The 26286-nt window shown below is 34.7% G+C and overlaps 2 protein-coding genes across 4 annotated transcripts; one reads left to right on the top strand and one right to left on the bottom strand.

Annotated features, from left to right (window-relative positions):
• Positions 1-5107: 5107 nt before the first annotated feature.
• On the bottom strand, positions 5108-10372 carry LOC128229606 (collagen alpha-4(VI) chain-like). Its single transcript, XM_052941365.1, has 8 exons — positions 10258-10372; positions 7261-7483; positions 6865-6983; positions 6477-6647; positions 6041-6275; positions 5826-5944; positions 5317-5511; positions 5108-5125 (listed from the first exon to the last, which is right to left on the bottom strand). The coding sequence occupies exons 1-6, from the start codon at positions 10313-10315 to the stop codon at positions 5851-5853; spliced, it is 900 nt and encodes a 299-aa protein (XP_052797325.1). The 5' UTR covers positions 10316-10372; the 3' UTR covers positions 5108-5125; positions 5317-5511; positions 5826-5850.
• A 2541-nt stretch (positions 10373-12913) lies between these two features.
• LOC128232503 (collagen alpha-3(VI) chain-like) lies at positions 12914-24291 on the top strand. Of its 3 annotated transcripts, none has more exons than XM_052946078.1 (9): positions 12914-13107; positions 13246-13480; positions 15759-15877; positions 17281-17463; positions 18954-19191; positions 19783-19904; positions 20092-20349; positions 20453-20558; positions 21129-24291. In XM_052946078.1, the coding sequence occupies exons 1-9, from the start codon at positions 13047-13049 to the stop codon at positions 21622-21624; spliced, it is 1818 nt and encodes a 605-aa protein (XP_052802038.1). In that variant the 5' UTR covers positions 12914-13046; the 3' UTR covers positions 21625-24291. The 3 variants fall into 3 exon arrangements, with proteins under 3 accessions (XP_052802038.1, XP_052802040.1, XP_052802039.1); XM_052946079.1 differs by having other exon boundaries at positions 13020-13107; positions 13338-13480; XM_052946080.1 differs by lacking the exon at positions 13246-13480 and having other exon boundaries at positions 12991-13107.
• Positions 24292-26286: the final 1995 nt, after the last annotated feature.

The raw sequence follows: 26286 nt of genomic DNA, 5'->3' as shown, positions 1-26286 counted from the left end.
TCAGCTACCTGTACATATTTAAACTTACAAATTTTGTCATTTGATGTTTTCCAAAGTGAATACCATTTCTATTACATTGCAACATTATGTAATTACTCTGATAGCACTCAGAATTTTGCACTCTGCATACATATGTTATAAACAACCATTTCATATGTAATATTTTTCCTATATCATTTCAAACAAATCAAACAAAATAATTATATTAATTATCATCATAATCATAATATTTTAGGTTGTCTTTTATGTTTACATCTAAAATTTCATGCGCATTCAAACTCTGTGCTAAAAAGCTGTACATATGTTTAAACTGTTATTTTTCTTTTGTTTTACTTCTTTACTTAAGTACCTTTCATATATTGTTGTTTGCATTCGCATGTAACAACATATTTGTCAATGTTGTTCTTTCGTGTGTTCCTCATTATATTACATGCTCTTTGTTTGCCATTTTCAGTGCTTTAAATGCTTGTCTTTTGACTCATTGGTCTATTATGATTTAGCTGAATGTACATATTTAAACTTACTATATATATATATATCATGTCATTTGATTTTTCTTAGTATGAATATCATTTCTGTTCCATTTGTCATATTATGTACATACTCGTCACTCAAAATTTTGCGCTCTGTGTACATATGCTATAAAAACGTTGCATAAAAAATTGCGCAGCTCGAACAGTCAAAACATTTGACAAAATGACATTTTATAAATACACCATCATAATAACTCTCATAATGCTATAACAGCATTTCTTTACATTACAAAATACAATAACTACTTTGAATATTTCCATTTAAAATGAAAGTCAATAATAGTCAAGTATTTTCATCTCATTAAAATAATGGTAAATCTACTTTTAACTGTTTCAAATGAAGAACAATCTATTTTCAGTTCAATTTCACAATACTTTATAAACAGTCACATAATTAATTTATAACTCTACTTCTTGGTTTCATTTTAATAAGTTCCTTATAGCCTGCTACAATATTCAGCTATGCACTGTCTGCACTTATTTATCAACAATTTTAAACTTCTTTTCCTTCATGTTTAAACACATTCGTGTTCACAATCATTTTACCCCATTAATTCCCTGTATTACTACTTCAGATAATTTACACTCATATTCAAATTTATATTTGTTTTGTTGAAATCAATATTTATCCATTCAGTAGTATGCTTTCTCATTGTTCTTTATTCATCAGTGTGTTTTATTTCATGTCTACTTATGCAATTTGTTTTGTTTATCACAATTCAAACTCTATCAGATGATCATTTCACAATCAATGTTCCCAAAGTCATTACTCAGTGTCCACATACCTTCATGCCACACAAAAAATAAAGTCTTATTACTTATTGTGATCAGACTTCATTTCCTTAAGATAAAACATAAACATTTGTTACATTTTATATGAAATGTTTGCTTTATTTGTGGTCTACCTGTTGCAAAGACCAACACTTATTAATATGCTATGTACTTATTAATATGCTATGTTCTTTACTTTCAAACAATGACTTTGATACACTAGAATATCATCGTACACTTATTTTACAAAGGTAAAAGTTGTTCAAAAGATCTCAATCTCGTCTATTGTTCATTATCAATATGTCAGCAAAGTACTTGACCATAATAATGCAAATTATGCACAATGTTTAACTTTCATTTTGTTCATTTAACATGTCGCTAACCATATCTATCACTCAAAAATATATTAACCGCTATATTCATATTGTTTTATAAATGACGTTTCATACAGTTCAAAAATAAAGTTTCCTAATACAATTTTAGTATCTGTTTTATTTTGCATTCGAATGTACAGTCCACATGGCCAATTATCACTGTCTTTACAATGATTACTATACAGCATTTCATAACAAGAGTCCAATACTATGATCTTTTGAATACCGTCCAACATTACACTGACATATACAAATAATGTTTGACCTTAATTCATCAACTTCGTTCTGACCCTACATATAAACATGCATAACCACTAGATGGTCCGCGCTAACATCCAATTGCTGCATCTTGCAGCAACTTTTGTACTTGTTATCAATTAATTGATACCTCAGATTTTGCAAACTCGTATTGGCGTTCATTCTCCAACTTCTTGGGTAACTGGGTTATTTCCTCCGTATTGTTATGTATTTGCGCAGAAGTTAAAAATACCCACCCCTGCGTATGCAAGTCATAAGATCATGAACATTATAATGAGTCGTATTTCCATATAGTACTGTTACGGGTGATTGGTCTATGTATGTACATTTGTAAATAATTTCTTATACTCTCTTTGTTTAAGCTATGATTGGAATTGAGGGAGTATTTTGTATACCACAATTGTGCGAACATTCCCTTAAAATGTTGATGGGTACACTAAAATAACATACTATTATATAACTTTATTTTCTTGCTTTAATGTACGTTTTATTCTGCTCCTCATGGGTTAAACCGATTCGATATGGTGGGTTGGTTATTATTGTGAGTTGGTGATGAGTGATTGAGTGAGTGAGTCAGTGGGCGGGCGGACAGGTTGTGTCGTAGGTTGAATAAGTAGACGGGCAGGCTTGGGAGTGAGTAAGCGAGTGCCATTCTATTATTCATATGATCTTTGTTTTGAAATCACATAGATGGAACCATCGCTCAAGACATGCAACACTATCAGCGCTTTGATTTTCTCAGCCGATAGAAACTCCCAGACGATTACAAGTATACGTGGCCATCGATAAAATTACTACAAATATCTGAATCCCGGTCCCGCGAACATAAATCATCCAAATAATGATTCAGAGTTTTTAAGTTGCATGAATCCGCTACGAATAAGTGATTTAACGGAAACCACCGCTTGATTTTGGAACCACTCCGATAATGGAAGTTCTAAAAGTTGACATTGGAGGTATTTTAAAGGGGCTGTCCATACGTTACATATATATTTCTTTTTCAATTATGTCTGCGAATACTATGGGGTGTGACCCGGTGGACTTTAAGTTCGTTTCTAGACTGAATGGCGATACGCGGCCCGGCATATTTCAACTTGAAACCGTATGTAAATTCACTTAAAAGTAAACTGGCATCAGTAATATTTGGGTAACGTGACAAACTGTTTAAGGGCGGTTATAACGATTGGAAAATGTGATAGGTCCCAGATGTCGCCTGAATGACGATTGGGTGGGGTTGTGCAGGCGGGAGAACCGGGGAGAAGCGAACATGGTAGACAGCTCTGGGTACGAGGAAAAGACCTGGAAGGGTGAGGATTCTGACAGATCATGCATTCGTGTAAGTATTGACAGTGATCGCGTTTGCAATTGGTGTAGCTGTACGGGTAACAACACCTACGAGGATATTGGCCAGACTCGGGTAATGTTGTCGGCTCGGACGTGACAGATAGCAACCACAGTTCATAAACAATTTATGACCAGGATTTCAATGGCTCTTTTCCAATGGCTTAACATGGTCTTTGTTCTTGAATGGTTTCCCAAATGAGAATATAAGTATAAATCAGCAGGAATTTGACAAATGATTTAGTGCAATAATTTAGTGCAAATTTTAATTATACTATATATTATGAACCTTTTACATTTATAAATGTTCATGAGGTTCGAAATCCCAACGAGGCGTGGTGTGCACATTCAAAGGATTGCCGATGTCAGGCAACGAAAAATAAAAAAAAATAATGATAATTAGCGAACATAGCCTGAGTTTTTCCTGGGGAGTTCCGAAAGACCATTTTAGTGAATTTCAGATTGGAAAATGAAGTTACGTTATCATTTTTTTCGGTACATTATGCGTAGGTCGCACACAACTGTAATAGTCGACGTGAGATTAGTAAATAATGCAGCAATACAGGTTACTGAGGGCCGTAACCCTAATTATCGATTCTTGGTTGTGAACGTATGAAATCATTTTAACAAAGATGAAGGGATATCAATAGGAGTTTAACATTAACATAGTCCTTCAAATATATTGAAAACATCGTCAACTTATTGCAGTCCCACTATTCAGAAAAAAGGTAACACCACAATACAAATATACATATGTCAAAAGTCACAACACTACAAACGTTGTTTTGAACAGTTTTTTTTTTCATTTTAACTTTAATACCTTCGCCGAAAACAATATATTGAGAATTGCATAGAGCTGGTTTTCATAAGAGAATACATTTGTGAATGACGAAGAGTTTTTAAGCAACTCAACAGAGTCTTCACTGGTATTCAACAATACAAAACTCGCTTTGTTTCGTGTGTTCAAATCAGCATGTTCTACTGCTGATTCAAATGTTTCCTTTCTGTCCATCACAAACACTGTTATACTGTGTTGTTCTGTTTGCTGTTCTGTCACGTTTATTCCAAATCCTAAAACAGTTTCCTTTATAATTTGGACTACGATGCTAAAATCGCGACATTTAAATTGTTCGGCCTTCTGCATTTAAAGAAAATTGGAATGAGAAAAGTGTACCATCCAACGTCGACATCTCCAACTTCCAATCTTTCGTACGTCTGTTCAGATGTAAACTCATGTGAGCTCCATTGTCGATAGATATTATATTTCTTCATTAAAACTCTGAACTCCTTTCTGAACTCAAAAACGTGTGCAATAACATTGCCTCTTAGTGCTTTCTCGCAAGTTTTTATACAATGTGTAACTGTTGTTTCGCCTGATGATATTAGTATTATGACTTTTCTACATCTAACACGTCCGGTGCACAACATCAGTCTGTGGAAATTCGTTCGCTTAATGCCCGCGCCTGGGCGGACCTTCCGGAGGCCAACTAGGACGGGCTCCGTGATCCGCATGGCGGCATCTCTCTGCTCTGTCACTATCAGGACGTCCCAGTGGTAGCTTAGCAGCGAGGCAGTGTCACAGTTTTCCGGAACCCTATGGAAAGGAGGTATGTCAATGGTGTGATGAAACTATTTGAGAGTGGAAAATATTTAAGTTGTATTTGTCTTGGTCATTCATATCTACAAAGTTTCAGGCTAAAGTAGCAAAAATATCGTCGTACCTTTCACGGTTGCCAGCATATTTGTAGAAATATATGCCAAAAGAAGTCGATACGGTAAGGACAGCCAATGCCACTAGAGGCACGGCAATTACCAAAGCCAAGTTGATACCGCCGTTATCGAGTGCCTCTGCAAACAAGACAAGAAGTGGATCCAGTAGGACGAGACAAAAAATAGTTTTATTCAATATTGAATCAGAGAAAAGTTAACGTATTGCATCTTGACGTGTGACATAATTGATCTGTTATTTAGGATTGAGAAAAAACAAACTGTAAATTGTCTTTTCCAAATATAATTTATAGTTATAATATCAAATTTACCAATGCCAATCAATTGCAACAGCTGACACACGACGTCTTCGACATCGGCGTCAACCAGGCTAAGGTAATAGTCACGTGACGTCACAAGACACGCGAGTATTTCACTTCCGGTCGCCCTTGCCTGAATTCCTACGATGAAAACGCCACTGGATTTCAGAGATCCGGCTACCGCACTCGCCGTTTCTGCATTGTCACCTTCAAAAATAGAACAGAAGATATTGCAGTTGCAGACTTATACAACAGACATTTTCAGCCAATGAAATTGCAGATAGTCAATTATAAGGTATTAGACTTAATCATAAATTACGATGTCAATTTCCGCGGTTGTTTAAAGGTCATTAAGATTTACTACATGTCATCTTACTATAACATAAATCGCATGCCATTGAGTTTAGAGTATATCTTGTATAACGAAATATCTTAAAATTATGAGGTGTGAGCGACAATAGCCTATCATGATTTAAAATTGGATCTTAAAGATGGTGGCAGCCTGTTATGTTAAACCTTACCATCAGTTATAAAAACAACGGCAGTTTAAGCATTCATTCTCTTGGCATTTGAAAGCTTTAAAACTGTAGTGCCCACTAAGGTCAACGCACGAACATGGTCTGTACTGCCGCCTGGCAAGCTGAAACGAAGGCATCAGCAAGTTTTATCTTATGAATATACACTCATGTATGTCAAATACACTCATTTATGTAATAGGTATGTACATAACATGTACCTTATAGATGACACCGTCTGTTTAAATGTCTCCGAGTCAAAATTCCATGAGAACAGGAGGCACCGGATGATGTAGTCAGTGTATACGATCAGGGCTACTTGTGTGTTGGACGGTCCGACTTTAACCTTGTCGGCGAACGTGGACAAAAACTTCATCGACGCATGGAAACCGTCGGGCTCCATACTGTTGGACCCGTCCACTAGAAACACCACATCAGCTTCAGAGAAACTCTGACCTGAACACAAAAGCGTTAAACATGGGTTTTAAAAACTTGTGCTTTCGAAGTATCCTTTTTTCGAAATGAATTAAAACAAAGGGAACTGTTATCTATACCTTCAGAATAGACAAAAGACATTTCCTTCATTAAACACTGAATAGTTAGAGAGACGTGTTTCCCAAACATGACATGAACACGTGATGTTTCATATTGAGTTACCTGCTAGGACGGTGTTTGTGAGCGCCTGTGCAATGGCCTGTGCATCCTGTATGGCGGGCAGGTATATGTATGATCCGGGGTTCGCCACAGACGACCCAACCACAACCCATGTCACCGAAACACCCTTGTCCATAAACCAAGCTATATCGTTGGTGAATCTACCAGTGTCTTCTGCAAAAACAAATACAAAACAATGATAGCACCATGCATGTTAATTATTTTAATTAGTTAGTTAAATATTAATGTTAACACATATAAACTTGCTTTTAAAGTTGCTAATATAAAGGCAATGTACATGCACGCTGGACATTCATTTTGGTTGTGCTTTAATACATCATTTGTAACAAAAACCTGAAATTATTACATTTGTAAACAGTATTGCACATACTCTTTGTTAAAAGAAAAACATAAGTCGAGGCATCGAACCGCTTTCCCTGGGACAGCGTTAACATCCAGTCTATGGTATTCCGGAACGAATCTTGAGAACTGTATCTTCCAGCTGGGTAACTAACAAAACAAAAATAAGTGTAATATGACTTATAAACAACATATTCAAACAAACCCGATCGTTAAAAATAAAAGGTTAAACAGTCAACCTCTAATGTTTAATGTAAACTTTCACTGAAAGGTTGTTGTTGTTGTTGTTGTTGTTGTTGTTGTTGTTGTTTTTATTTTGAGACATGTCCTTAAAATTATATAAGAAAAAGTAATGCGTGTATTTTTGGTTCCGTGGAGAGTTATATAAAAGTACTTAAGTAGTGTATTTTAAAATCATTTTTCATACCTTAAACTGTTTAAAGCATCGTTAATACCAACGTCCTTTGAATACGTGAAAGGAATCGCAATAAAATTGCTCGAATATACGTAGACTCCTATTTGAACATCACTGCTACTCCCGGAAATAGTATCCGCGAATTTCCCGATCGAGTTTATTCCAAGGTAAAAATTTGAATATCCCATGTTTTCTGGTATATCCAGTACAAACACGACATCTGCCTTCGTGCAATCTGTAAAAGACACTCGCGGTATGTCTTCGTGTATATTTTTCAGCCTAAGTAAATACATTATTTGGGCCTAATTCAATAAGCAACTTAGATTGCACTTAAATTTAAGATTACAAACGTGAACGTAGAAAGTGTTTTGATTGGCCAGTATATTTAGCTGACCACTAGGCTGAATGGAATCACTGAGGCATTTCCAAGGATAAGGATATGATCAATATTGAATACTGGCCAAGACCATATTTTAATCACTTAATAGGCTGAAGGGGTCGGTAAATCTCGTGTTAAACAATGTTGTTATTTTTTTCTGAAAATTATGATAAATTATGATAAATTTGAACTATTTGAAATCATACACGTATTAATAATATATAAATGATAAAATTGATAAAGGAGACCTGTAACTACACCGACTTGTACAGAATACAAATCCTTTCATGAAACAGACACGATAAGCGAAACAAACGAGAATACAGATCAGAAACCACACAAGACAACATGGTAGTTCAATTCATATATACGAGTACAGTTATTCAAATCATCCATGAGAAAACATCAAGGTTAAATCAATGGACCATTCAGCAAGCTTCAATGGTAAAACTTTGCAAAATCGTTCAATTCAAACGGAATCGTCAATGAAGGACCCAGAAGGACAAGATATGAATTAAATTGTACAAAGTTATAACATTGCAAACTTGATTGAGAGAGAGTTTCTTAAAATGACAGATAACATTGCAAACTTGGTTGAGAGAGAGTTTCTTAAAATGACAGATAACATTGCAAACTTGGTTGAGACAGAGTTTCTTAAAATGACCGATAACATTGCAAACTTGATTGAGAGAGAGTTTCTTAAAATGACAGATAACATTGCAAACTTGATTGAGAGAGAGTTTCTTAAAATGACAGATAACATTGCAAACTTGGTTGAGACAGAGTTTCTTAAAATGACAGATAACATTGCAAACTTGATTGAGAGAAAGAGAGTTTCTTAAAATGACAGATAACATTGCAAACTTGATTGAGAGAGAGTTTCTTAAAATGACAGATAACATTGCAAACTTGGTTGAGACAGAGTTTCTTAAAATGATAGAAAACAATGCAAACTTTGTTGAGACTGAGTTTCTTAAAATGATAGAAAACATTTGCAAACTTGGTTGAGACAGAGTTTCTTAAAATTACAGATAAAATTGCAAACTTGGTTGAGACAGAGTCTCTTAAAATGACAGATAACAATTGCACACTTGGTTGAGACAGAGTCTCTTAAAATGACAGATAACTTTCTAAACTTGGTTGAGACAGAGTCTCTTAACATGACAGATAATATTGCAAACTTGGTTGAGACAGAGTTTCTTAAAATGACAGGTACCATCTGCAAACTTGGTTGAGACAGAGTCTCTTAAAATGACAGATAATATTGCAAACTTGGTTGAGACAGAGTTTCTTTTAATGACAGATAACATTTGCAAACTTTATGATGAATTTAAGAAACAAAATCTAATGAAAGATTTTATCTCTTTCAGCATATAAAGAGTGGCTTGTTGAGGCAAAAGCTCTGTTCATTGCTTGCTAACCATTCGCAGAAAAAAACATCAGGAAAGTAGAAAATACCAACAAATACAAAAACATTGGCATGAAAATACACTACAATATAAAAAACACAACCTAATAAAAAGGTCAAATAAAAATACTTGATTCAACATTGGTCTGCTATGAAACATATCACGTGAGGGCACAAAACGATATAAACTACCTAGATTACAAGTATGAAAACAAATGCAGTTAAACATATAAAGCCATTAAAGGCATCAAAGAAACAATCAATGTCCTCCAAGATAAAACTTCGGTTATCACTGAGTAACGAAAGTCAATAACTCTGTAATTAGCTAGAATAGAGTTGTGGTTGTGTACATGCATTTTCTCACACTGCGCTTCACCAATGCACGAAGTTTAATTTAATTAGATGCAGTAGTTTTCAAGTTATGCTCCGGACAAGAAAAGATTAACAAAGGGCAATAACTCTGTAATTATCTTCAACATACTTATGACTATGGTTCATTGCACTTTCTCTAACTGTCCTTTTAACATTATATAAAGTTTCAATAAATTCCATCCTTTTGTTTTTAAGTAATTTTCCGGACACAAGTTCGACAACAAAAAAATCAGTAGTTTCGTAGTAATGCTCCGGACATGAAAAAGGTCACAGACGGGCAATAAGTTTGTAATTAGCTTACAAGAGTTATGGTTTATGTACACTGCACTTCCTTTCAATATGTTATAACATTTTAATTGAATTCCATCAAGTAGTCTTCAAGTTATGCTCGGGACATGGAAAATTAGTTTGTAAAAATGAATTAAATAGTTATATTTCATAAGTATAGTTGTATGCATCAGTAGATCGGTAATTATAGAGTTATGGTATGTTGTATTTTGTTAAGGATTACTTTAATCATGATTCCTATTTAATTCTATAACATATATGAATCCATTTAATACCATTAGAACTATAATATGTACATCAAAGTTTAAACAATCATTTAGTTAAACGACGGGAAAATGATAACCATTTTATGATATATTGAAGTCTAATAAATACAAATAAAGAATGGGAAACATGTACTATATTGATCCACTGAGCTGTTGTCACTTTATTTGAACAGTCGGTGCATAACAACTCTTGTTACTGATTTAATTAAGTTTCTACATTATTTATATATTGTTATTTACATTATACATATTACATAACCCATGAATGAACATTAATTCCCTCTTATTCTACCTACCTCCATTGTTAATCAAGAAAAACTTCAAGAAAAGCATCATAACTAATAAAACATCCATGACGGCATTGTAGCATTTCTAACACAGTTCATAAACTAATGAAACTTTAATATTGATCATGGCGGTAAAACCTGGTTTAAAGGCGGAAGAACTGCTGTATCCAGTTCGTATCAACACACAATACGTTTAATGATTTTAAGTTCGATTTGGCGTTTACAAATACGTGTGTGATTTTGTCATAATGATTTAACTAATTGGAAATAATCGTACTTGGTCCTTTATCTATCCGTAAGTTTGATATTATGATTACTACATTGGATAGGTATTTAAAAAGTTATACAAAAGAACCAATACAACGTCTAGGTCAGCAGTTACGATCTTTCGACGAGTCAGTTACAGTCGCTGGCGTGGGCTCCTCCTTTATTTTAGTTCGAGGGGTGAAAGCGAAAAAGTTATATCTGCTTCTTCATTTAATGTCACTAAGAACCTTTTTGCATTCAGCCCTCGAGTTAAAAACCTCATTGTCCATGTTTCGCAATGTGCTCAAACAATGTCATACAAGAAGGGTATGTAAAAAATAACAGAATCCATCGAATAAAGAAACCGTAGAAAGTATTTAATATGAAGCTTAAAAAACAACAGTTTGACATTGGTTTATCTCTTGAGGATGTCGAACGTACAATCATATGATCTCTTCCACTCACACAGAAACACACGTGCATACATAATGAGACACGACCAAAACACTACTTACAAAAGAGTTTAACAGAAACGCACGAACAAACATAAGGACACGCAACCTAAACACTACTTACAAAAGAGTTATATTTTAATGCATAAATACAAGTAAGGTAACTCCTCCCCTGATGTTTTTCTTGCCTGTATATATTTGTCTTGCTTTTATTTTATATAGACATTTTTATATGATTTTGCCATATTTAGGTGCCTATTGCCATATTTGATCTTGAGTTTTACCATTTAGGAAAAATAATTACATTAGTAAGTGTATTTGAAACAGTATTGTCTTTCCTTTAATTGATAAGGAATCAGTCTAAATTTAGATATTCCAGCAGTGGCCCAGTCCAATTAGAGCTGCGATTAGGAATGACGTCACCATTACGTCATATGTTCTTCCGTTGTGTGGAAAATTCTCAATAAAAAAATGCTCTTATGATTGATAGACATGTTTTCACATGTTCAATACACTGTAAATCAAAACTATCATTATTCCTGAAACTTTTATACCTTAAGTATCTATTCTTGCTTGATTTATCATTTAGAGTAGAGATTAAAGCATAAACCGCTGCCCTATAATTGAAAGGTCATTTTGGAAGAACTGTCATGGCGAACGGTGCAATTTTTAGAGTTTGTTTTTCAAGTGGAGTGATTTTTCTTAGGAATTACTTGACCCCCCCCCCCTTTTATTGGCTTAAAGGGTAATTTAAAGCTTGTACTTTAAGAATATATGTGGTTATCATTGCCTGCATTCGCTCGAAATGCCTTTAAATGTTGTCTAAAAATTATAATTTTACATTGAATTATATAGGGAATAACAATGGTGGTGTGTAATCATTAGAATGGTTTGATCCTATAATTAGGGGCCATTGTTTGTTGTTTTTTCGTTAATTACTCTCCATTTCATAATGAGTGTTGTGTTTGCATTCATGGATGATATTTTCATAATTCAAATGATTGTAACACATATTGAGACTTAGGTGCTGTATATAATACTTTTTGATTATGAGTTGAAAGGGACCAAATACCCATTGGATGATTCCATTGAGGCCTTTGATTACATTCTAGTGTAAGGTCAGAGAAAAGGCTTTACTATTGAGTGAAATTGGACAAGTTGTTCATTTTGACTCCCATTCGGAGTTCATGTTATTAGCATTCAGTCATACATTCTTCAGGCTTGGCTTGCCCTTTATATTTTTGTTCTTCATCGTAATATTACACCCCCTTTTTGGGGTAAGTTTCGTTATCTGCATTGAGCACCCGCATGTTCATACATTTTGTATACCTTTATGATATTTAGGAAAGTTTGCAAAATAAAGTGACTATTTTTGCTGTTATTTCTAGTTTTCTATTTAGTATGACTCTGGCTGGTAATTTTTAAATTCAGTCAGCTTGGTTTAAGTAAACTCATACGGTACCTTTCCCATTAGGCAATACTTAATAACATAGTGAACCATCTAAAGTCTAAGTGCAGCGCTCGCAACAATTGTAAGTAAGATCCACGATAATTAATGTTAGAACTTAATACTGTAATATTTGTTCATCCTCTGATTTAGATAGATGATTTTTTTTTGTATTTATATGTACTTGTTAGTATTACATTGTTTGTTATTATGCATACACGTTGACATTGATAAGTATAAACATATGTGTTGACGGCGATGTACATTGTACAAGTCGAAATAAACTGTCTGTCTGTAATTGTTTAATCGTGTTGTGTATATTTGTTTGAAAACAAATATGCTAATCTCTTATTGATATCTCTTCGGTTAAATCAAGTTAAACCACTTTAATAAAATATAAATATAGATAAGATCGATACCTGCAGAAATGAAGAAATAGTATACGAGCTTCTATTGTAACATGGAAAATGTTATAATATCCCATTGATTCAAAACTGACCTAAATCGTGAGATGTCGTGGATCGAAGTGAAAATGTGCGAGTTACATAAAATAAGTACGGATTATTAAAACCAAACAGTTTGAAATACCGTTAAAATCGCAAACAGTTCAATGTAGTCGTGTTTTTAAACATTTTGTATTTTTAAATACAAAAATGAGTTTAGGGGGGCTTCGGACTCTGTGCAAACTCTTTGTGTGTTTCTACTGTTTTGCTGGTAAGGAATTTTACATTATTATGTATGTAATCAACTTGAAATAAAAGCATTAACTCATAAATCTATTTAAAAATATTAAAGACTTCGCTGCTTACTTGATATATGGCATCATAATATTTAAAAAAAAACTGGTGTCAGTTTGTAGAGGCTCAGACGTGGTGTTCGTTCTAGATGGTTCAGGAAGCATGGGAGAAGACATGTTCAACAAGGGGAAAGATCTTATTGTACAGTTTATAGATTCTGTCACTATTGGGCCCAGCTACGTACAAGTGGGGCTGTATATTGATTCAAGTGCTATTGGTTCCGGTGCCCAATTCCATTTGAAATCATATCACTCAGGGGAAGATCTCAAAGCAGCAGTGAACCACATAAGGTGCATTATTTATTATCATTTTAACAATTATATCATTATGTTCAGGCAAAACGTCACTAGAAAGGCATTTAATGTTTAGCCTTCTTCAAGTTGTCATCAGATTAAACGCTTCCATAACAAGTTAGTGAATAGATTATCTTAAGCAAATACTCGTCAATTACATTCACAGCACCCACCCCCCGTAAGTAGTTTTTGTTAAACAATTCCACATATACATATATATGATCGGTACAAGTTGTTGGCATGTAAAATGTAGCCAATTTAAGATTGTTTTGATAGTTTGCGCAAAAAATAAGTATTTACCCTTAAAGCCCGATTTTCATGGCAGCGTGTACTTCAGACTTGAACATTTCGTTCAAAGATCGAACGACCTGTACTAGAGGTAGAAGGGTCTTCAGATTTGATTTGAGGCCAAAATGATGTTAACTTTCTGGAGTTTTTATGCACTAATATACACAGACTCAAATCCAGCCACTCTACAATGATTCTATGTTTGATAGATCGTGAAATATACTCCTCAAAATAATTTAAGGACCACAAAATTAAAGGGCTTTAATTTCATCAATTTAATTATTACAAACATTTTTTTTACATTATATGAACTACATGATATCTGTAGTTAACAATTGTAAAAGTACGTAATAGCAATGGTAAACACATTTGAGATCAAAAGGTGTGGTCACTACTGAAATTTGAACGTTTGCATATCGGTGGGTGGGGCATGAAATTTTACAAACAGCAATATAACATGTTAAAAGCCACACGTCAAGTAAAGTTAATATCGCGTGTGACCACCTCTAGCGTCAATCACAGCCCTACAACTGGAATTGAAGCTGCGAATCAGTTTCCTGATTGCAGGACGAGCAATTCTTCCCACTCCCCAATGAACGCTTGTGCTAGGTCCTACAGGGTCTGTGGTTGAGCTGGCCGCGCACTGATCCCATACATGCTCTATTGGATTAAGATCAGGAGAGCGGGCAGGGCAGTCCATACTCTCTATTCCTTCGCGTTCCATTTAGTCATTGACAACACGAGCTCGGTGCGAACGGGCGTTATCGTCCATAAAGTCCTGGCCAACAACACCAGAATAAGGTCGCACAAATGCATCAAGGATCTCATCTCGATAGCGAACACCGATCAAAGAACCGTTTTGGATGACGTACAAGTCAGTAGAACCATCATAGGAGACCCCACCCCAAACAGGTACTGACGGGCCACTTTCCTGCCGCCACTCACGTATCCTGCCGTCATTGAAGGTAACACAAAACTTCGACTCATCAGTAAACAGGACTGACCGGTCTCTAGCTAGTGGAATGTTATGGTGGTCTTGAGAAAAAGCCAACCTTAACCTCCTGTGGCCGGGATTCAATGGAGGGCGGACAGTCTGTTTCTTACAGTTTGTTCACAGATTCGAATCCCAGATGCCACATGGAAGTTTGCATTCAACGTTTCAGCGGATTCGAACCACCCACGTTTAGCCATATTAGCAATATAACGGTCATCACGATCTGTTGTTTTCCTCGGACGATCTCTTCCCGCTCGTTCAACAACAGAGCCAGTATCCAGGTACCTCTGTCACACACGACCGACCACAGTATTGCTAACGTTAACCTGACGTCCAACGTGACATCATTCCAACCATTCGTTCCATATCACCAAGCGGTAAATGTCTCCTTAGAGGCATAATTGCCGTATAATTACTGTTCAAGTCTAAAACTATCCAAACTTTACACAAACATGCGTTTAATCAGTAACACTACAAAAACGACTGTTTTAAAGAATGGTAATAAGCACTCAACATCTCAGGGTGACCCTAACAAAAATCAAAATCCTCAATTTACCCGTGCAGTTACGCACGATTAACTGTGTTCTACATGTTCCCTATACACCCATGTTTACTTGTTCATCAATGGATAAATTACCAATACGTGTACTGTTTCAAAATAATGGTATGAAATAGTGGTACTTAAATTATTTTGAGGATTGAAGTACAGGCGACAATATAGAGACATAACCAAGATAGATTGTTTTTGAGAAATTCTAAAAGAAACGTTTGATTGGAGTTTCTGGTTTTCTTCTTTCTAACTTTTTTCTGATATGAATTATTGTTTCAGGTTTCAACACTTTCCTTTTATATTATAGTCGTATGCTCAAAAATTGATAGTCCAAACATTTCAAAAATATTATCATTTTTATAAAAAGTTCTATAGTTTAATGTGGTTCATTTAGCGCAGGTAATTTGATCACTTGAGCGTATTATTAAGTATCTTGCTTTCAGTTTTCCGACAGGATTCGAAACTCCTTCAGATGCTTTGCGGGAAATTAAATATTCAATGCTGACTGCCGATAACGGGGCTAGGTTCAGTGTATCGGCTTACGTCATCTTCATTTCAGACGGTAATTTGTAATCTGAGCTGGTATTCATAAAACGTCATTTCGTAACTTACGTCGATTTCCTTAAATGTTTATGGTAAAGTTAAGAAAAAAACTACAAGTTTTATAACAAAACAAATATGTGTATTACATAAAATTAATGAAAATAAAGTATTTCAGATATTATTAAGTTAAGATATCATATGACCGGTGAAAAACTTAACCTAAGAAAATGACTTAAGTTAGGTAGAATGTTTTATGAATACCAGCCCAGGTTCAAAGTAATGATTATGAAATTGTATACAAATGAGAAGACTTGTACGATCCCCAGGGTTGACTATAAATGAATACTGCCTATAGAAGTGGTGTACATGTACGTGTGAACCTCTTTTAACTGATATGTTATTCAGAAATCGAATTCATAAAGCATCAAAAGAAATTTAATTTTCATACTAACCGTATGTCTATATTAAGTTATGCATCATGTTAACAGACACTTAATGATACGCATGGAGTTGTACTAGATTGCTTATTTAATAAGACATTTTTAAATGAGATTCAACATAAGTAATAAGGTACCATTGAATCAGCTTAATTCGAAATCATTGTTAACTTTGAAATTTAATGATGAGAAAACGCTAAAATGAAGAATGAATTATGGTGGGCATCCTGTGCATGTGATACAAGATACAAGAATCTTTATTTAAAGTCGGGTATGTGTTAACAAGAAACATTAGCTCAATGAGCTATTTTCCGACATGAATAACAAACATACATAAACATATCAAATAACAATAACAATGTGTGTTGCACAGTCTCCTTTAATAACGGATTAAAGCGTTTGCAGCCTTGTGCAAACATTAAAATATCTAGTCTAACTAAAATGGATCGATATCTTTAAAATATTGGTAACAGATATTGGTCCAATATATCGTGAACATAGATATCGTGCGCGATGACCATCCGATATTGTATTGCCAATGCGATACAAGGCGGACCAATATCATTTCGTTCTATATCGAACATGCAAATCATTAGTAAATCCATCATTGGGCCGACATTGTATACAAGGTTTCAATGATTCATTTTTAGCACGGATAATGCCACATCAATTAAGTTTTAGTTTGTCGGATTCTGCAAAAAACACTGTAGCGAGCGGACATAATAAAGATACAATTGTACAAAAATACCAAATGTACCGCGAAAGCAAAGACATAAACGAACACTAAAATGGTGCGGCTTTATGTATCATATTTGAATGGAGAGTATTAGTTTATATCGATCAAACATCGGGCCATCCTAGGACCGATATGCCGACAATCTACAGTATCAAATATGGACTTACCATCTGAAATTTAGAGAAATCATTCCCAATATTTGTTTCCTCGTTCAGGGAAAATATATCTGTTATTTTTTGCTACCAATAGGTGGCGGGTTCGGAGGCAACATTCATGAAGACCTCCGTGATATGAGTGAAAAAGAAGTGATATTTTACGGGGTGTGGACCGGAAATTTACCGATGCAGAACTTCACGGTTAATTACGATCTGACATCTTTAGGAGAGAGTTTCGTTGCGGGAAGCATCGCCGCTCGTATGCTTACAGAACAAGGTACATGATGGTCAAATAATTTGTTATTAGAAAAATCAGGTAGATTTAAATACCTTAAGTGCTCATTGACACTCACTTGCATAATTACATTCGGATACCGGAAACAAATTGCTGAACATTTTCAGATTTTACAAATTGATAACCTCGTTTCATATCGCATTGCAGCATTTCTAGTTTTGTTATAAATCATTAGTCTAAAACAATGGTAAAATTTCTGAAAAACCAGTAGAAGAAAACATAATTCCTCCTCTAATGAAGTCACGAGGGCATCAAAACACGTCTCGATTTCTGTTTTTCTTGTGTCAAATTGACTTTTATTAGGAGATGACTAAGACGTCTTGTTTTGTTAATTATTTGAGTAAATATCGGTCCTGATTGTTTATATTGATATTATAACTATTTTTGAAAAAAAAAATGTTACTTTTATGAAGTGTGTACATAAATATTGAATTATCATTATTGTTTCTATTTCATTTCTATTTAAGCTAATCATAAAACATTTATTATCTTAACATTTAGTAAGTTAAATAAACAAATAAACACAGTGTATGTTTGCCAACTTGCAAGTAGGAAATGTTATCGACAGTAAAAGATCGGGTTCGTGTACAGCAGACAGTATCGTAACACTGAATGTGCCCGTGTTCAAGTTCCAAAAACAATAGCATATTCTTGAAACTAACATATTTTAGAAATTTAGAAACTTAATACAAGCGTATATGATAATCTTATGTCTGGAATGATATACCATATTGTTCTATGAATACTAGCCCAACTACAGACAAATTTGAAGTAGGAATTATACATGTATTGACTAATTAATGTATTCCCTACACCATAATATTTCTACATTATTCGCTCATATTATACGAACTCCATTTACGTTAATATCTAGGGTAAGAATTAATGCACGAGTAACAATAAACCATAAAGTGTACATTTTCGAAAATTACCAAACCGATCTCTTACTCAGAGTACGACTTCGCAAGTAGTTTATACACGCGAAAAGTGTCCAAGAGACTTCACATGTTCACCTTTTTCAATCCCTACACCATACCATTTTTCTACACTATTCGCACAAAGTGTACGAACTCCATTTCAGTTAATACACGGGTATTAATAACCATTAATTATTAAATTTCGAAATTACAATAATTTTCTCCCTCAGAGTACGACTTCGCAAGTATTTGATACAAGCGGGGAAGAAGCCTTCTACCTCAAAAAAGTGTTTCACTATCTATTGCCAGACTTAATTCCTGTTCAAATCAGAATAAGATTTTTTGGTGATAAATATCTTACTTTTTGCAAATGATACACAAAAAGGCTAAATTAATAAAATGTAAATCCCAACCCATTGTGTTAAACATAAGGAATGTTTTAATGTAGTCTTTTTAAGATAACATATATGGAATTCAAAAATCTCATTATTTTCTTTACAAATTTTCCTTTCATTATTAATCTAACGAAGTATATCTCAATGTTTTCTTTCACAGACGTGACGCCAGTGTCTGGCAGAGATATCGTGTTTCTCCTGGACGGCTCTGGTAGTATGGGTGACGCAGGATTTCAAAGATCGTTGAATTTTATATGTTCCTTTGCTGGTTCCATTGCCATTGGACCTCAATCGAATCAAATTGCCATAGGTGTTTACACAGACCATTTCGAGAGCCTGTTTTATTTGGACGCATTTACATCTGCTGACACCTTGAGAGCATCCATGGCTTCGATTGTGTATGTTTATCTAATAACACAGTGGAAACTATAGAGATAAATAAGCATTTCGAACGTTAACTATTGGCCTGTTTAAGGGCAAAACTATACAAGCCTTACAGAGGCCAACAAAATTACAAGACAACACATACAAATTAAAATAATTCTATATTATCATATCAATAACTTTGGGTTTTGAATAATTTCATTTGTTTATGTTTAAGGAATGAATTGCGGGGTTGATGTCATTATCGGGGTATGAACGCAATTGGTTGGTCTAAGTGTTAGCAGTCCGAAGGACTCCATGCGTACTTTGACTAGCCCAATTGCGTTCATATCCCCAATAATGACATCAACCCCGCAATTCATTCCTTATATTTACACCAATAGTTCATTATTTCATTCAAGAATTGATAAAAAAATTGATAAACGCAATTGCCGGTTCATTTTAGGAATGCAGTGCCAATAAACCGGGTTTATGTTTAAACTTTTTGCTACTGAGCTTGTTTCTGTAGCTTTTTGCATAAATATGGAAGTTGAGGTGTAAATATTATGATATGAAGTTATTGCCTTTGTATTAAGTTTTTTATACAAACATTAAGAAATTTGCAGGTTTTCTTCTGCTAGCACTGCGAACCTTGCAATGGCTCTTCAGGGTGTCCTAGACTATATGTTTACAATTGATCATGGTAAACGATATGGTACAGGTGCAAACTTAATTATCCTCTCTGATGGTAAGTGTCCTGATATGATTTTGATTTTGTTTATACCTCAATTTTTTATACTATATTTTCATAATTTGTTTTACATTATCGGTTTTATTTCCCATTTTGTTAACCAAATTGTATAATTATCATTTTAATAAGTTCATCTTAAACGAGGTTCTGGTTGGATACAGAATATTTAATATTTTTTTCGCAGGAGCGCCTGTGTACGAGTCGCAAGATGACGCACAAACTTTGAGAGATAAGGGGGCTACGATTTTTACTGTCGACGCCAGTAGTTATAGCAACACAGTGTCTTTACAGACGTTGGCATCGAGCAGCAAACATCACTTTGCGTTTTACGGAACCGATACTAGTGACATTATAACGGCAATCCTGAACATTGCAGGCATAGGCTACATCCTTCCAATAACGGCGTTAACCTGTGATAATGGTGCTATTTTTCATACTAAGGGTGGGTTGTTTAACCAAGATCTTTACGACCCATTTCAATGAATGTTACATGTCTTATATGTCTTACGGTACTAACATCTATATTTTGGAATTGATTTTTGTAGATGACAGTCCCGGCGGCACAAGTATTATTGTTGCGGCAACGGTGATACCAGTTATAATAATCAGCGGTGTAGTCGTGTACATCTTGTGGAAAAGACTTCAGAAAAAGTAAGTACATTGTTACGTTATCGTATGTAGAATCCACCATATGTAAAACGCTGTATTAGTTTTGACAAATATTTTTCTTCTTGAACATGGTCAGTTTGGTTAATATAGGGGCGATTCGGCACCCTTTATAAATATAAGATAAAAGCAATATAAAACACTATTATTAAGGTGAATCATCATTTTTTTACTGAGGTGCTTTCATACTCAAACAAAATTTCTATTTAGAAGTTTTATTATTTTATTGACGCAAACAGATGTCCTAGAAATGCACGAACGATTAGACAAACACTTCTGTGATAATGATGGAAATGGTGATGATGGTGATGCTGATGCTATGGCTTATTTTTTGCTTCAAGATTTCCACTTACCCGAGCGACCCTATAATTTCCCTTCCGACTGTACATTAATGTGCATTTTTTGAGTGAACGTGTTAAAATTTTATCATTTCATATTTTCAATAGTGATATACCCTGATCTAGTCGGTTTGGTTCAGAATCCCGGTTCTAAAAAATGTTATGCCTACCTACCTACCCTAAAAGTATTATTTCATGTAAAAACTTGCATCACCAGACCTCCAGACAACTGTGACACGGCTCCTCTTAGCTGCTACACGTGGGATCTACTGCTTGTTGCTGATCAGAAGGACGCCGCTATGATGCTCACTGAGTCAATCATGCAAACATTGCGAACTTCGAGACCAAGACATGGCATAAAACGAACGGATCTTTACAGATTACGAATATGCAAAGAAAGTGTTAGGTGCAAACAAGTTGTTTTCTTGATCTGCCATGAAAACACGAAAATTCAAGATTGCTTACAAATTTGTGAAAGTCCTTTGATAATCATCTTGAATAGTATGCACATATTTGAATTTAATCGCGATTTCAGACAAGTACTAAGCCAACGACATAACTATAACTGTTGTTGGACAAGGATCATCAAGCCGTTCAGAATCAGAACAAACGCTGCTGTTGAAAACTCCCCAAGTACTGTGCTATTTATAGAAGCATTATCCAGCTGTATTTGTGATTATTCATGGATCAGGAAGTTCTTCGACAACGCATAACAGAAAGGTTTTTTCTGAAAATGCCTGCCGTTCACCCACCGTTTGTATTTTCGAATGAATAATAATATAAATCATCAATTGCACTTAAGATGGGTAAGGTATTTCTCCCACCTCAGATAAGTAGATCCAATAATTTAACCATGCTAGAAATTCTTATCTTGCCCACGGGTGAAGATAAAATGCCCGTATGGAACTCCTTTTTAATGGTCACCACATTGTAATTACCTCCCGTGTTGAAGACTGTCGTCTGTAGCATCATTTAAACCTTGTCTTTTGGCATTATTTAGAACGCTAATTAATTATTTCTCGCTTCAAATGTCACCATAAAATAGTTTTTACGCACCTTTCAAGAAATAAGGCTTCACTCTCCTTAGAACTCTTTAAAGACCGGTTTGACTATTACCATATTCTGAATCACTGCACGCATATCCATGACATGCTTTCACATGAATTGTCGTATATCCAAACGCAATTATTTTCAATAAGCACAAAAAGAGTCCCAGCAAAAACTAAATTTTTACTTTATTTTGTTAAACTGAGGTGGGAGAAAAGCATCTTTCATGGCCGCTCGTGTAAGATAGGTTCATCCCGACCCTCGCGCAGGGTGTTTTGCGGAAACTCGGTGTGTAAACCTCGTTTCCGCAAAATACCCTACGCTCGGTTCGGAATGAACCAAACTTACACTCTCGGCCATGGAAGATACTAATATTCTTGGTCTTGCGCGTGTTTTGTCACCAGGACATATACCGTCCGTTTAAGGGTTTAAGGAAGAAAGAGTGTTACCAGAAAGGCTATTTCCTAAAGATCGCAATACACGGAGACAAACTTATGTACATGCAGTTGTACGTTCGTGAATGCTCACCGTCATCTCTCTTTGTAACTATTTTCACAACGTAAGTGCTGAAAATGATGCCTAAACTATGAATTGTCAAGGTCAAGTTTTATATCCTTAGTGTTGTTCAGTGTGTGTATACCACGTGATAAATTAGTTCATATATGCTACGTCGGAAGACAACATTTCGCTTAAAGCACTCTCACAGATATACCATTTTTACAACTTTTTTTCCGTTCGAAAACAATGTCTTATGGCGTTACTAACGGTTTAAGAAAAATGCACAAAACATCAATTTTTGAACTTAAATATCAAAATCTGCGATCTGATTTTTTTGTCAGCAGTCTTATATAACTTGTTTCCATGGATTTTCGCAAAAATTGGCTCGATCCAAGACAAAAAATAAAAAAAAGTTGCCAAAACGTTGAATCTATGAGAGTGCAGCTTGAAAATGAAGACTTTAAACAAAGATAACTTCACTATTTCTTCACCATTTTAAAAGAAAATTAGCGTAGTCTAAGTCGCTTTCGGAGCATCACATTCGGTCTTTCTTAAAACACTTCGACAAACCTCATCACTCTACGGCCGTCCGACGGATCTGAGTGTCAAAACATTATTTTGGAAACAGGTTTGTCAAAGTGTTTGATGAAACTAATCACCTTATCAAACTTCGGTAATAAAACGAAGGCGGAGCTCTTTAAGCGGCATAGACTAGACTGCAGTTTGTTTGATTTAAAATGGTGTAATAAAATAAAAGTTATCTTTGATTTAAGTCTCCATTTTAAGCAAAATGTTGCCTTCCGACGTAGCATATATGACGTAATTTATCACGTGGTATACACACACTGGTTGTTGAGAATGCTCTGTTTCCTCTCGAACATTAATCCCATAACTATCTTTATTAATAAATGTTTGGGTCCAATGCACCTTTGCGACTTGCTGTACAATGTTTTTATTTACTTGTTTGATTTTTTTCATTGTAAATTCCTTCGCGGCTATAATATTAAACATGTTGACAAAAAAGATTGTGATTTTTATAAATTTTCATCACTAGATTTGTTCCGTTTTCGATTGAATATCTGTATATCTGTTATGCTTTTCAGTGAAATATAGAGTTTATCAGTGATATAACTATAAAAGTGGTGTACATAAAAGTGGTGGTGTTTAACAACAGTGAAAATAATTGCTGCAAACTAAGGAGTGAAAATATCAACTCTAAGAACCACATTTAAAATCAATTGCCACAGTGTCCTATTCATAATTTTCATTCATAAACTATTGATCCGTTGGTTCTCGTGCTTATTATGTTACGATTCATCTTTTTTTCAAACATTGAGGCCATACAATTTCGGACAATTGTTGCGCTGTATGGAGTTTTAGCATTTGATTTGTTTCATGAATAAATCATCATATATGTCGGTTATAAAAGCTGTAGGATGTCATATCTGTTTTGTTGAATTAAAATAACCATGTCTTATTGTAAACTACTTATGCGCTATATAGTGCAGTCTATTGTTCCAAAGTATAACTATACATCATCTATATCAATAACGAAATGACTCCTGATAATAACACAAATATGTTTCTTTTTCATTTTCAATATATGTAACTCCTAAAATTTAATACTTATAAATAATTATAATTTAGCCTTAATAAAAGTAATTCTCACTATCCCCGTTGGGATTTTACAATACCTCATGTGTTTATGAAATGTAGTTAATAAGTTTATTTATGTCGCATCTGTGTATGTTTGTTTTGATACACTCGGATGATTATTCAAATCGTAGCAATCATTTGCTGTTGTGATATTTTGATCGTCTATGTAATAAAGGTTATTGGTGTTATTGTAGTTACTTCCCTTTGACCAAAACTCGGTACCTCGCGTTTAAACCAGTAAATTATGCCATATTTATTATTTGATATTAAAACAAGCTGTTTAAATTAATATTGTTTTGGAAATAAACACACCTTTACAAAAAGCGGCATGGATATTCATTTTTTCCATTTTTTAAGCTGAATGCTCGAGCATTTGCTTTTCGAAATTGGATGTTATATCATCTAATTAATATATATTTTCAATTGTCTATTTTCATTTATCTGACTTGGCAATAAGAACTTCCCCGAAAAACAACAATGCGTGGTATAGACTATATCTTGGAAAAGACCCATACACAAGCGAATCAGACTGATCTCTGCAGTGAGGATGATTCGTGAAACCGAATATCACGAAACAAACTCAGGCTTAAACTTGGTGTTGTGTATGGTCAGCTGAGATCAGTTGACTAGATGGGTTTAACTACTAAGCTATGGACATCGAATAAATATGATAGAGATGGTAAACTAGAGAGGCCCTGATAGGAGTATCATTTAAATTATATAAAGTATCAACATTAAATACATAACAATTTGGAAAAAAATAAACAAGAGTTTATTCAAATTTATTGATTTTACACTTTCGATCTTCAAATATATATTCATTTTGTAAATGCAGTGAATGGAACTTTTCAATTTGGTCAATGAATCCATGCAATGTTCAATTTAAAAAGAATTCATGTATTTATTCTTATTATACCGAACATTAATGCATAAGTTTATTGGTGAAAGTTTTTAAAATGTTTGCATTGAAACAAGAAAATAATAATATCTTTTTAAAAACAATATTGAAGAACAACTTATTCCCAAAACAGCCTTCGTGAACGGCGATTAAAACTGCGCGTGAGTGGTGAAACATAGCATTGAAACTTTACACACAGGCTCCCAACCATTTAACCTTCTTATTTAATCAAGTAAGATAACTCTATCTTTCATATTATATAATTGTTGCCCCTTTATTATGCGACTTAGAAATTCTGGTAAAGGTCTTGCATGTTAGCACACATAGGATAATATCTCAGCAACTACTTGATGTATTGCATTGAGACTTTATACAATGTTATTCAACCACCCAACCTAATTGAATAATCAAGTTAGATAACTGTGCTTTGCAAATAATTGCCCTTTATTATTACACTTAAAAATTCTGGTTAAAATTTTGCATGTAACGACATATATGTTAATATCTCCGCACATCATGTATTGCATTGAAATCTAATCTAACAGTGATACATGCATGTTTCGCCAAAACTTTTCAATCCTTACACTGAAAAGCGGCAGAATAGTCGAGCGCGCTGTCTCTGTGACAGCTCTTGTTTATTATGCACCCCTTCGAAGAAGAGGGGTATATTGCTTTGCACATGTCGGTCGGTACCGTCTACCGTCTGTAGACCAAAGCTTGTCCGAGTGATAACTCAACAATTCCTGGACGTATGGTCATCAAACTTGACATGAAGGTTGGGCCTGACCAGTAGATGATTTTAGGGCTCATCAGGTCAAAGGTCAAGGTCACAGTGACCTTGAATGGTAAATTAATTTTAAAGCTTGTCCGAGTGATAACTCAACAATGCCAAGACCTTTCGTCATCAAACTTGATATGGAAGTTGGGCCTCACCAGGAGTTGACCCCTATTGGTTTTGGAGATCATCGAGCCAAAGATCAAGGTCACAGTGACCTTGAATGGTAAAAGGTTGTCCAAGTGATAAAGCAACAATGCCTGCCCCCATGGCCCTAAAACTTGACTCGGAGGTCGGGCCTTACCAGTAGATGACCCCTATTTATTTTAGGGGTCAAAGGTCAAGGTCAAAGTGATCTTAAAAGCAAACTCGACACTTTCTGGACCAATCATGCCATTCAGTCTGAATGGTCATCAAACTTGACATAAAGGTTGGGCCTGACCAGTAGATGACCCCTCTTGACTTTGAGGGTCATCAAGCCAAGGTCAAGGTCACAATAAC

This window comes from Mya arenaria, chromosome 4, assembly GCF_026914265.1.
Source record: "Mya arenaria isolate MELC-2E11 chromosome 4, ASM2691426v1".
Taxonomy (NCBI): Eukaryota; Metazoa; Mollusca; class Bivalvia; order Myida; family Myidae; genus Mya; species Mya arenaria.
Note: the sequence above shows the minus strand (reverse complement) of the source record. Positions and strands in the feature narration are given on the sequence as shown.

Excerpts from the sequence above, each read along its gene's own strand:
- LOC128229606 (XM_052941365.1), bottom strand. The coding sequence starts at position 10,315 with ATGGATGTTTTATTAGTTATGATGCTTTTCTTGAAGTTTTTCTTGATT. Across the intron at positions 7,484-10,257 it reads TTTCTTGATTAACAATGGAG|ATTGCACGAAGGCAGATGTC; the intron begins GTAGGTAGAATA and ends TGTCTTTTACAG. Across the intron at positions 6,984-7,260 it reads GATGCTTTAAACAGTTTAAG|TTACCCAGCTGGAAGATACA; the intron begins GTATGAAAAATG and ends TTGTTTTGTTAG.
- LOC128232503 (XM_052946078.1), top strand. The coding sequence starts at position 13,047 with ATGAGTTTAGGGGGGCTTCGGACTCTGTGCAAACTCTTTGTGTGTTTC. Across the intron at positions 13,108-13,245 it reads GTGTTTCTACTGTTTTGCTG|TTTGTAGAGGCTCAGACGTG; the intron begins GTAAGGAATTTT and ends AACTGGTGTCAG. Across the intron at positions 20,559-21,128 it reads TGGAAAAGACTTCAGAAAAA|ACCTCCAGACAACTGTGACA; the intron begins GTAAGTACATTG and ends TTGCATCACCAG.